This window comes from Impatiens glandulifera, chromosome 7 (assembly GCF_907164915.1).
Source record: "Impatiens glandulifera chromosome 7, dImpGla2.1, whole genome shotgun sequence".
Taxonomy (NCBI): domain Eukaryota; kingdom Viridiplantae; phylum Streptophyta; class Magnoliopsida; order Ericales; family Balsaminaceae; genus Impatiens; species Impatiens glandulifera.
Genome location: NC_061868.1, coordinates 6,149,758 through 6,162,551, shown reverse-complemented (window position 1 = coordinate 6,162,551; position 12,794 = coordinate 6,149,758). Strand labels below are relative to the sequence as shown.

Genomic DNA, 12,794 nt, shown 5'->3' with positions numbered 1-12,794 from the left:
TACATTAAATATAAATATATATATATATATATATATATTAAATAATTTTATTTTAAAATGATTAGTGATCTTGATACACTTTTATGACCTTATACACCTTTCATAAATTATAATTTGATAATTATAAAAAAATTATTAATTTATAATCTGAATATAATTTAATATAAGATTCAATTTTATATTTAAAATTTAATAAATATTAAAATATAAAATGTGAGAAATAATTATATTGTATAATATATCATATTATATAAAATTAAGAATTTAATTATATAAAAAATGGGAAAATAATTTTATAAATATACATATAAAAATATTAATAATTAAATTTAAGTGTACTTAAAAATAAGTTATATTACTAATAACTATAAATATAAAAAAGAAAAGAAAAAAAAAGTATATGAATTTAAATAATAAATTATGTTAGTTTAAATAAAATATGTTAATTTGATATATATGGATTTAATCAACCAATAAATGATTTTTTTTTCATGTTTGTATATGGATTCTAATTCTTTGATGATTTGTGTACTTTGATTAGCTTACAGTTTCTGGTTGACTGTAATTTTATGGTAATTTTTTATTCTGTTTTAATTATTTATTTTTTAAACATTTTATTTATTATTAGTTTAACATATCAACAAATTATTTCATATCAAATCTGTAATCATTTATATTTCTAAGAAAATAGCTAGAATATTTAGGTTTTTTTATGGTTCTTATTTTTAAGTTTTCATGTAATTTTATTATGTTTTATTTTCTCATAGTGATGTGACTTTTTGTCATTTAGAACTATTTTGATCTTAATTTATTTATTTTTTAATTTTGTTTCAAAAAATAAAAAATATATATTATTGGTTAAAATGTAAGTAATTTTAATTGCTTTAATAAAATAATTAGAATCTAAACAAATTGAAATCCACACTTAATTAAACCATTTTTGACATTACACCAAAATGAGACTACATTCTATAAATCTTGAATGTCCATAATCAAATCAAGCAAGAAAAAAGAACAATAGGCAAAAGTAAATCACTTAATTTTCATTAAACTCAATAAACAAAAGAATAAACATGGTTTCATCAATTATTCACAATGGATTTCTTTGATCAACAACATGAACTAATCCATCTCAATCATTTGTACTAATATGGTTAATCACACTTTCTTGACATGATGAAAATCTGTGCACATGATGATCCTCGAATCGACATAATCAAACCGAGCATTATGAATGGTGTAACCCATGAAACCAGGTAGAGACGAACCCCAAGACAACATCAAGTTCACATAAGGAATGCCAACTGTTCTCAGAATAATTTCTATAAATGGCTGCAAGTAATTGGGATGGAATCAAAAAAAAAAGATTAACCTTTAAAAAACAAATGATTAAACATAATGTTATTGCTCATACCTTAACCATGCCAATATGCAACCTGCCAATACTACTCGATTTCAAGTGCATGGTGAAATCGTTTAATATGATACTTCCCTTTATAGCATCCCTTGAGATTGATGGGTTACCCGATATTGTAAACATCTAAATCAAAAGCAATCAAATGTAAATTTAACGATTCGAATTAAACATAAACACTCAAGATAACTCAAATGGTAAAGAGTATTGGGCGTCGTTCAATCTGGTTTATACCCTAATGACTTTTTTATACAAATAACCCGAAATAGTAAACATCTAAAGCAAAATCAATCAAACATAAATTTAACCATTTGGGTTATAACACAAACAACATCATGTGTCTTTTTACCCAAATAATTCAATTTATGATGATCACACAAAAGAAGGTTATTTTGAAATAACATGTTGGTTATTCAAATAACTCAAGAACAGTACCCATCACCATTGGTTAAATTCCCACTAAGAACAAACACAAAGAACTCGGTTTAGGAGCCTTACCGAGAGAATGCATGCGACTGGCACTGGTTCACCCTCATCCAATACTTCAACGGTCATTTCTACATTAATCGCAGCATCAATGCTCTCGCTTGTAACTGTTATGACAGGCGGTGAAGAAGCAGAAATGTTGAGAATCATGTCAGCTTTCGGGTATTTCTTGTACAACCGAGGAACAATATGTTTCCAATGAACGGTGTTTAAGAAGGTTTGGTTTCGCACAATGAAATTCATAACACCCGCCTGCTCACAACTCACAAGAACAATTAACTTTCAATAACATAATCTATAGCAATAAAAATCTAGAAAACTTACATTGAAGTAAACAGAGGAAGCCGAGTTAAGAACTCTTTCGTGTATCGATATCCCAGCCATCTTGGCTGGAACTCCACATGAAACTAATGATTGAATTGTTTTAGTACTGTTAGTAACAACAGACTTATTTACATGACTTTCACCCATTGCCATGAACAAACCATTAATCTCCACGCCTAACGAATAACCATCTAAAACCGGCTCATTCACAGTTGTAATGTTAATACCCGCAACATTGTCTATCTCAACTGCTCTTGGAATTGTTTGCAGTAATGAATCCAGCTCTGTAATTACATCTCCAATTTGCTCAACAATTGAAACTTCTATGGCTGATCTTATTTTACTTTCGAAAGCAGTCACTATACTGAATACAAATCAAATGATGTTGTTATTATCAGATAGTTTATCGAAAATTAACAACAATTTAAGTTTCAGATTTCAGATTTCAGATTTCAGATTCATATACCCTTGGTAAAGCCAAGATGCTCCACCATCCATCTTTATGAAAAGATCATTAACAATACATCCACAATCAAGGAGAGTAAGCTTAAGATTTCCTTCTTCATTATTCAAACTCACAGCCAAGCCTACTTCCATATTTTCAACCTTCACATAAACAACAATCATAAACATTTGAATGATTTCTAGGTTATCTTTTGAAATTCTAAACTATCAATTTAAGGGAAAGGAACCCACCTGGACAGATGCTGTACCATTATCAGAGATAACTAGAACAGAAACATATCTGTAACCCCAATTCATAGTCAAAGATGCACTTGCACCAGAAACAATAAGAATCAAACCAGTATCTCCAGGTTGAACACTTGAAGAAGATACATTAACCTCATTGAGAGAGATATTCGAAAGTGTTAAGTAAACTGTACCGATAAGAGGTATCTTAACAGCAGCTTCGATCTGCGGTAGCTGAAACGGAATCAAAGCGGAGATCCCCTTTTTAACGGCTAAATCTTTCCCGAAATCAATTCCTTTCTTGAACAAATCGACGGAAATGAAGCTTTCTTCGACTGATTGAGCGTGTATTGAATGGAAAACGGATAGGAGGATGAGGACGGGAAAGAAGAAAGTGGTCGCCATCGATAAAACCAGGGAAAATGAGAGAAGTCAGCGATGAATTGGACTGTGGAAAGGTAGGGGATTAAGATGAACATTTGGCGTGAAGTTGAATTTCGAAATGGAGATGATGAACTTGTTTGAATCTGAAGGATGAAGAAACTTTGAATCTGAAGCATGGACATGTTTCACGCGGGAACTGTTAACAATGAGTTTAAGGAAGAAGAAGAAGCTCCTGTTAGAGCTTGTTTGATTATTTCTTCTCAAAAACGGCAATTGATGAACTCATTAATCTTCTCGAGAATTTTCGAGCTCGTTAATTTTATATTACGTTGGTTCATTGATGAGAATTTTTGTTTATGTTTTATTGTTACTCTCAAAAGGATTAATCTCGTTGGATTTCGAGTGAATTTTGTGACAAAGTGAACACTAGTATTTTTTTTGTATAGACCCGATATTAAAGTTTTTATTTTATTTTAAAAGAATATGAAACAAGTTTTAAAGAAATGGAATTAATTACTATTATTTGATGTAACTTCTCAAGTGTTGGAAAATTAACTTTTAAGATTCAGACAAATAGTAAATAAATTGAAATTAAAGATTGAGAATATTAATAAGTAAAAAATTCTTTTTTATTGGCTAAAGTCATAATCTAATTATTCTATTATAAGCTTGAACAATCACATTGATGCTACAGCTTTATTATTTAAGCTACATCAAGTTTGAAGTAAACAACAAATAATTAATATAAAGATAATATTGTTTATTTACAGCCATTAAATTATTGTGAATTTGGATTAAATAAATATGATAATTTTGTAAAAACATTTTAAAATTTAAATGAGGTAATATTTTAAAATACTATTTAATTAAATATATATTAATAAATTTGTTGATAATTTTCTTTGTAGAAAATAAGACTTATAGTGTCTTTATTTGTGTCTTAATTTTATATTAAAGAACATGGTCTTATAATTCTGAAAACATATTTTTCTGATTGTTATCTCAAAATAATTGGATTAAGTTAATTTTTATATTATATAGATTTTCACTATATAGACAATTTTATATCAATGATAAGCACTTTTCAATTATTAAAAATCTAGTTAAAATCTCGAATTAATTTTTAAAATTTATGATTCAAATAATGTTAAAGTTAAGAAGTCCGTAAATTTGTAAATAGATAAATTCTTACCATTTTAAATTTACGATAACACGATTTTACGAATTTATAAATAATTTCGATTTTATAATTTTATAAAATTTTATAATAAAAAAGTAAATTTATAAATATTAATATAATTAATTTTATAAATATAATTATTTTAGTGTTATTTATCTATTATTATTTTTTAATTAATTTATATTTAAATAAATAATTTTTTTAAAATTGATTATATTCAAATACTTAATTATATATATAACTAATTTTTTTTTTTTCAAATTTAACTCTTATGATTTCAACTAAATTATAGATTTTACGAGTTTACAATTGACCAACGATTTTACATAAACTCTCGATTATAATAGTATTGATTCCGACAAATCTTAGACATATTATTGGGTCATAAACGCCCCCATAAACTATAGGGTAGTTTATAGGTTCGTCATTCTTTCGAAGTCGCCTTTGACTTTTATCTCTATTTTCTTTGGCAGAAAATAAATAGTGCAGTTAAATAACTGATTTGTTGCTCTGTCCTGAAGAAGAAGAAAAAAAGTAGGTCTATTGCAGCCCAAATGTAAGGGCAGACACTTTCTCATGCACCATTTCAATTGAAGGACTTTGTTACCAAATCCCTAATACCTAGACCCCTAATCTTTGAACTGTTTCACTTTTTCCCAATTGAAGAGATGATTGAATGAAGAGTCAGACAAACCAATGCTATAAACATGTGCCAATATAACAAAAAAATGTAATAATATTTATGTTATAATTCCAAAGTAAATTTATTTTCTTCAATTTCAATGAGTTATTCCCTCAACTTTGTATACAAGCATCATGATACACAATAATATACAAGTCCAGATTTCTGGCCAGAATTCCCCCAACCCAACAATGTAAATCAAATAATACAATTGACTAAAACAAACAAACAAAAAGGTCTCACATCACAAATGAATAAAAAAAAAAGAGAAGATAATTCATCATACACTACTTCTATTGATCGGCAACAGGATAGTATTTCCGTTTCTTCACTTGATGTACGTTTGTACAAATAAGAACCGAAGAGCCAACATAACTGAATTTAGCATTGCTAAGCGTATACCCCTTGAAGGTTGGTAAAGGCAATCCCCAGTAGAATATTAAGTTCAAATATGGAACTGCCACTGTTCTAAGAAGAGTTTCTGTAAATGGCTGTGATCATTTCATGAAATACACATTTGTTATTATTAATAATAAATCATTTGTCTATCAAAGTTTTGACCCGGGCATACCTGGAGAAGATCCATATGTAAAACGCCAATGTTGCTCCAATTCAAGAACATGTTGAAATCATTCAATTTGATGCTTCCAGTTATGTTATCCCTTGAAATGTCTGGATAACACGAAATAGTAGATAGCTGCAGCAAAAAGACCAAGATTCCTTAAAAGGGTAGAACATCAATGCCTTGTTTGATGTATCCCAAAATAACCCAATATCTCATCAATGGATCCACTTATTAATCACATTATTCAAATTATTAATCAAAATATCAAATACTCTCTATTTATTTATTAACTATTACAAAAAGTAAGGGCAACTTTGTAATAGAACCTCAAATCAAATAACCCGTTATTTGATGGCATGCACATCAAACAAGGTTATTTTCAAATAATCCTCTGGGTATTTAAATAATCTAAGATCAAACAAGGCCCAAAGAAGAAACGTCGCTAGCACAAAATGGAAGACTTTTCAAAAGCGTCACAATCAAGTTTGGTTACTGTGAATTTGACACTAAAATATTAAGACTTGTCTTGTTAAGAACTATAGGAAGAATATAACAATGTGGCCCCTTCCTGAATATTGAATAATCGGTCTAACCTTAAACGCTGCTAAACTTTCTTCTTTTTCTACGACAGGTCACACTTGTGGTTATAATAATAATATTTAAAAATTTAAAAATTACCGATGAAATGCATGCAACAGGTACCCTTTCACCAGCATCCAAGATTCCAACCGTTATGTCAGCATAAATGGTAGCATCAATACTCTGGTGTGAAACACTTAGAATTGGCGGTGAAGATATGGAAATATTCAGAATCATATCGGCATTCGGGTATTTTTTATATAGCTGAGGAATAATGTATTTCCATTCAGCTGTATTTAACAAGTATTGTTCGGGTAATTTATCCAGAACCAAATGCATAACACCTGCCTGTTTTTATGGAGAAAACTCGGTTATATATAGTCCATTAATCCAACTTCATATTCTCTGTGAAACACATGTAGCTAAGTTTGGGCGAGAAAATGTTAACAAATTTTAGAATATATGTATACTTAAATTATGTTTCAGGACATTATCTCGTTTAAATCAACGTCCAAATAAATTTATCAAAAAAATTTCGTCCAAACTTAGCTCCAGGTAGGTGTTTCGAAACAAAGCCAATAACTTACATTGAAGTAAACCGCCGATGCTGAGTTGAGAACGTTTTGATGTATAGATATCCCACCCATCTTGGCTGGACGACGACCACAAGAAGACAAAGATTGAATATTTTGTATACGATGGTCGAAACCTGTTGTTCTGTTTATTGCTGACAGCAAACCATTAATAGCAACACCTATTGAAGAACCGTCTAAAACAGGGTCATTGACAAAAGTAACATTGATGGAAGAAATCTTATCCACTCGAATTTCTTTAGGAATGGTTTGCAATAAAGGGTTGAGATCCGTAATTATGTTTTGAATCTGTTTCGTGATCGCAACTTCAATTGCTGAACGTATTTTCTTTTCAAAAGCTTCCACAAATCTTCAAAAACAAAGATTGAACAATATAATGAGAAGTTTGTGTCAAATACTCTTAATAGAAAACTTTTTGCATTCTTTTTTGAGAATATAGTAAATTCCATAACATACATTTGGTAGAGCCAAGATGCTCCCCCATCCAACTTTATAGAGATGTTATTTACTTTACATCCACAATCTGTGAGAGATAGATTAAGGTTTCCTTCTTGGTTCTTCCCATTTAGTGTAAGGCTAATGTCCATACTTTCAACCTTATAAAAAAAAGAAACATGTCACTAGTGTGACATTAAGAACAAACATCCTTTACATTAGAGAACATTTTTCTGAAACATCAAAAAAAGGGAAAGTCACTAATAAAAGACTCATCGATGCTCTAAAGCAACACAACACAAGAGTTCAGGTCAACTTGAAGCTCAACTCTCATGGCTCTTCGCCTGTCGTAGTAATCAAAGTTTTGTAATGGTCTGGTATTCCCACGATAGATGCCAATTCCGCATTTACCAATGAAAAAAAAAAATCTCACATTTTTCAAAAAAATTGGTTATGACATAAAATCAATGACCAATAGTGTACTTACAATAGGTATAAGAAAACATGTCCTGTAAAAATTGGACAAAAACCATTGAGATAACATGTACAAAAATGAAAAGAAAAAACCAAAGCTTGAAAGTGAACGACATAGACTTCAATGTGATATGATAGCCTAAATCGGGTAAGGGAAGAAATAATAGGCTTAGCGACTAATCGAGTTGATTCAGATTCAACAAATTTTGTCCAATTTGTTTTTTCAGATTGAGAATGATGTTGTGTTGTTTTGGAGTGGAGTGGATTTAGCAATAATCTCGCTTTCCCACCTATTTCTTTTACTTTTTCTCGTTGTTTGGTATTGAAATCAATAAGCAATTTCATCTTCCCACTCGAGTTAAGAACAAATACTCGAAACTCTTTTCTAAACTAATAGTCATATTTGAAAATTTTATAGTTTTGCTTCAAAATTACTCATTGAATTCAGTAAAAGCCATAAAGAGAGCTAACCAACAAGATACAAACAGAAGACTTGATTACAAAAATCTAAGTTAGCATTACCCAACAAGATATACACATGTTTGAATACAGGAAAAGTCCAACATTAATAAAAACAACCTTGAAGAAGCTTCATATGAAAAAAAAAATGGTGGGAAATCATTGTTTTTGGTTTTACCTGTACAGAAGCTGTTCCTTTATCTGAAATAACTATAAGAGTACCATACTTATATCCCCAGTTCATACTAAGAGACGCTTTTGCACCAGAAACAATCAAAACCAATCCATTTTCACCAGGTTGAACAGTTGAAGAAGACACATCAACCTTATATAGATTGATATCAGATAGAGTTAAGTGAACAGTACCAATAAGCTTGATTTTCACAGCCTTTTCAATTTGGGGAAGTTCCAATGGTGTTAAGCTTGAAACTCCTTTTTTTATGATTAAATCCTTACCAAAATCGATACCCTTTTGAAATAAATCAATGGAAATGAACCCTTGTTCGTCTGATTGAACATGGGTAAGATGAAAATTTGATAAAAATAGAAAACCCAGAAAGAAAACAGTGGGTGTCATCGAGTCAACGTGAAAAGAAAAGAAGAAAACGAACAGGGTGTGGAAGGAGGAGTAGGGAAGGTTGATGATTGAATTAAGAACGAAAGAATGAACGAATCTGGATGAAAGCGCATGGGGAAGGTGGGTGATTACTTATCTTCGACTGTCTGTAATAGTAATTCTAGGGCTGTAAATACGGCGATGGATGGAGGAATTTGGAGTTTTTGACATTACTGTTTTGCCTGATGTTTGGAAGGTTGTTCATTACTCACTCCACTTGATTCCCAGATAGAGAAGAAGATGATAATGATAATGATGATTCATGGTAGAAGAAGATCAGAAACAGACGTAACCCAAATTTACCAGTCCAAGATATCAACTTTAGAGCTAAATTAATTTTATTTAATCTTGTCAAACTGTTATTTAATTAAAAAAAACACAAATAAACTTTGTAATTGTGAAAAAAAATATTTACAAAATATTTTAATATTTTTAAATATTAATTAACCAGAATATAATAAAAATCTTAAATGATATGGGAATGGGATGGGATCATCCTAATTTCTTATATTCAAAATTATATATACATATATATATTTATAATAAAAGTAAATAAAATCCTTATTTGATCTTTAAGCTTAGTTTTTATTATTCTCAAAATTTAATAACAAACACATTTTTAATAGATATATAATGGAAATTAAGACTTTTTAATTTATTTATTTTAATTTGAATTTAATAAAATATTTGAATTAGTAATATTTGTAATTTAACAGGTTTGGTTTTTAAAAATAAAATGAATTTAAATTATATTTGGTGTTTTGAAATACTAAATTATTTGAAATTCTTAGTGGCGCGATTAAATGCACGACTTAGGGTGGGTGTGGGATTTGGTGGTCAAGCATCTATGATATATCCAAATTTGATACCTTTTATAATTTTGGATGTAATATATAAAAGAAATTCATTTAAATTTGTTTAATTTTAACTTATTTTCTATAATTATGTAACAAATTATATACGTGGAATCAAACAAGTACTTAAAATTTAGTTTTGAATACATTGTTAATTGTTATTATTTGATCATATTGATTAATAAACAAAATTATTATTATTCCTTTAAATGGATAAAGTTGTTTGATTCAATTTATTTATAATTTATTTTTTAAATATAAAAAGTTATTACAAAAAAAATTAACATAAGTAATAAACATGTCAAAATTTGGTCGATATAGAATATTTAAAATTGTCCTGTCAACAAGTTTACAATTTTATTTTAGGATTTTATGTTTGTCATTTCTTTCTCACTCACAAATTTGAAATGTTTTCCTATGTTTCAACTTACTATTTTCTCTTTTTCCAATCTTCCCTCAAATCAAGGTTGATGAGAAAATCAGCGAAGGCAGGCGTTCTATCTTTGCGTAGTCTTAGTCTAGAGTTCCAGGCTCCGCCCCGTGGACCTCGTTAGACTCAGCGGAAGTGTAAGGTGTAAGTGAAGAGATGAAGTCTGCCCCTTAGCCTAGTCTATATCCAGCTGACGCAACTCCATACCGACACCTCACTAAGTAGGCATTAATTAACGGCTAAGCTCTTTCATAAGCTTCACCAGTTGCCCTTACAAACCTTCAGGCTATTTTTTGGTTAAGCTCTTATGGCTGAAGAATACCTCCTCATTTTTCGTCCATTTTTATTTTTTAGGAGAAATAACTTCTTTTTCGGGTGTTCAGTCTAACGCAGTATAGTCGGACATGTAGTTAGCGGAGCTTGGGCAACATTCCCATTGTGAGGTACCATCAACAGCTTTACCATAGGGTTTAGGGAATTCAATCTCACGCGGGTCAGGTTGCTTTCGTTAGCGTGGTATAGGGGAGCTTTCCAAGCGTGTCATTGAGGGGGGCATGTAGCTTTTTTGGAGGGCATGCGGTGAAGAGCGCTTCCTTACCCACTACTTTTAGCTTAGCTGCGTTAGCCTGTCATTCCTTTTCTGGTAAAAGCGGAATCCGCTGGTTCAGGTTTTCATCTTTCCTTGGCTGGCATAGTAGTGAAAGCCCATATGCAGCGGTAGTTACAGGATCATCGAATGGCTATGAAAGGCATAACGGAAGAAAGGACCGAGCTGATTCTATAATAAAGAGATCGATAAAATTACCCCAAAGAGGAGCCTATAGAATAAGTCTCGAGTATGTGGAGTTTCTAATTGCATAAAAGGAGCCAAAGTAGTGAGCGCGTTGAGGCCACTTCTTCGACAGTCCACGGTAACCCAGCCTGTTGGCCCTACGTCTCAAAATTTGAAATTTTCCAACAAATAGGTTTAGTCAGAAATTATGAAAGGTATCTCAAGTTAGTATCGCTCAACTTATCAATCTAGCAGCATGAAGTCTGAACTTGTCAACCCTGTAACGAAGTCACAATCAGGACTTCGATGATCGAACCATGAAGAATTATATTAGAAAGTGAATAGAAAATTTAGAGAATGAAAATAATCTCGAATGAAAATCTGTCTATTGAAATTGATAGAAATAAGAACACGATTACAATCCTTAAATAAAGTAAAGCATAACTAAGACATTAAACTAAAGACATGAAGAGTCTCATTACTAGATAAGATCAAGAGTCTTGGACAATTCAAGAGGCTTTTTAACAACCAAAGACTCCTTAATTATTATTATTATTATTACTTTAATTTCTAACACTCCCCCTTAAAGTGATGCCCGATGAACTAGTCCCAACTTAGATCGTAGATTTTCGAAAGGACCTTTAGGAAGTGCTTTTGTGAAGATATCAGCAACATTGTCTTCACTCCTTACTGCAACCATCTCAATGATTCCCTCTAGTACTTTTTCACGAATAAAGTGATGCTCCAACTCAATGTGTTTTGTCTTCGCATAAAACACAGGATTTGAAGTCAATTTAATAGCACTCAAATTATCTCCATGGATAGGAACCGGCTGATCAAACTTGACATGAAAATCCTCCTAGAGTCTACGAAGCCATATGCACTCTTGTGCTGCGTGAGCTGATGCTTTGTATTATACTTCTGTTGTAGATAAGGATATTGATCCTTGTTTTTTGCTACTCCAAGATATGCTAGTGTTTCCACAAAGAAAAACAAAACCCAGATGTGGACATTCGATCGTCTCGATCTCCAGCAAAGTCAGCATCTGCATATCCTTGCAAGACGAATTTTGCATCTTTTTCGTAAAGTAGACCAATATCTAGTGAGGTATTAATATACTTCAGAATTTTCTTCGCTTCTTCGAGGTGTGGTTTCCTTGGCTTCTGCATGTATCGACTCACCACTCCAACTACATAAGCAATATCATGCCTTGTTATAGTCAGATAAATCAAACTTCCCACAAGAGCACGATAAAGACGAGGATCTGGTAGACATGTTCCTTCGTCTCGACTAAGTCTAGGATTTACGTCGAGAGGAGTATAGCTCTTTTTTCCATCAGTCATACCAAATTTTCTACCAACTTCTTTGCATAGTTGATCTGCGATACAAACAACCCTTTATCAAAATTTTCGATATGTAGACCAAGGAAAGTTCCAAGTTCACCAAGCTTCTTCATCTCAAAACGAAGCGAGAGCTCTTCTTGTAGACGAGCAACCTCATCATAGTTACTGTCCGTCAAGATTATGTCATCCACATAAAGAAGCACCACCACCATTTATCCATGATTCTTCTTTATAAATAGACTTAAGTCGGATTCTGAAGCCTTGTACCCAAAAAATTGAAGATATTCTGCAATCTTTCCATACCAAGCACGAGGGGCTTGCTTTAATCCATATAGTGCCTTCTTAAGTCTACAGACCAAATGGGGATCACTAGTCTACTCGAATCCAGGTGGTTGTTCCATATATATTAGACGATCAAGTTCTCCGTAGATAAATGCATTCTTGACATCCAATTGCCACAACTTCCATCGAGAACTTGCTGCTAAAGCCAACACAATGCGAATTGACGTCATCT

General features: G+C 31.3%; 3 protein-coding genes across 3 annotated transcripts; all 3 read right to left on the bottom strand.

The window, feature by feature from the left end:
- Positions 1-1,024: 1,024 nt before the first annotated feature.
- Positions 1,025-3,418, bottom strand: LOC124945553 (putative BPI/LBP family protein At1g04970). Its single transcript, XM_047486006.1, has 6 exons — positions 2,921-3,418; positions 2,691-2,830; positions 2,225-2,588; positions 1,913-2,152; positions 1,415-1,540; positions 1,025-1,332 (listed from the first exon to the last, which is right to left on the bottom strand). The coding sequence occupies exons 1-6, from the start codon at positions 3,317-3,319 to the stop codon at positions 1,159-1,161; spliced, it is 1,443 nt and encodes a 480-aa protein (XP_047341962.1). The 5' UTR covers positions 3,320-3,418; the 3' UTR covers positions 1,025-1,158.
- Positions 3,419-5,237: 1,819 nt separating this feature from the next.
- Positions 5,238-9,114, bottom strand: LOC124945872 (putative BPI/LBP family protein At1g04970). The gene is made up of 6 exons (XM_047486388.1): positions 8,444-9,114; positions 7,354-7,493; positions 6,892-7,246; positions 6,404-6,652; positions 5,732-5,857; positions 5,238-5,651 (listed from the first exon to the last, which is right to left on the bottom strand). The coding sequence occupies exons 1-6, from the start codon at positions 8,840-8,842 to the stop codon at positions 5,454-5,456; spliced, it is 1,467 nt and encodes a 488-aa protein (XP_047342344.1). The 5' UTR covers positions 8,843-9,114; the 3' UTR covers positions 5,238-5,453.
- A 2,794-nt stretch (positions 9,115-11,908) lies between these two features.
- On the bottom strand, positions 11,909-12,492 carry LOC124946239 (uncharacterized mitochondrial protein AtMg00810-like). The gene is made up of 2 exons (XM_047486806.1): positions 12,360-12,492; positions 11,909-12,315 (listed from the first exon to the last, which is right to left on the bottom strand). Exons 1-2 carry the CDS (start codon positions 12,490-12,492, stop codon positions 11,909-11,911), a joined length of 540 nt encoding a protein of 179 aa, XP_047342762.1.
- Between the last annotated feature and the right edge of the window lie 302 nt (positions 12,493-12,794).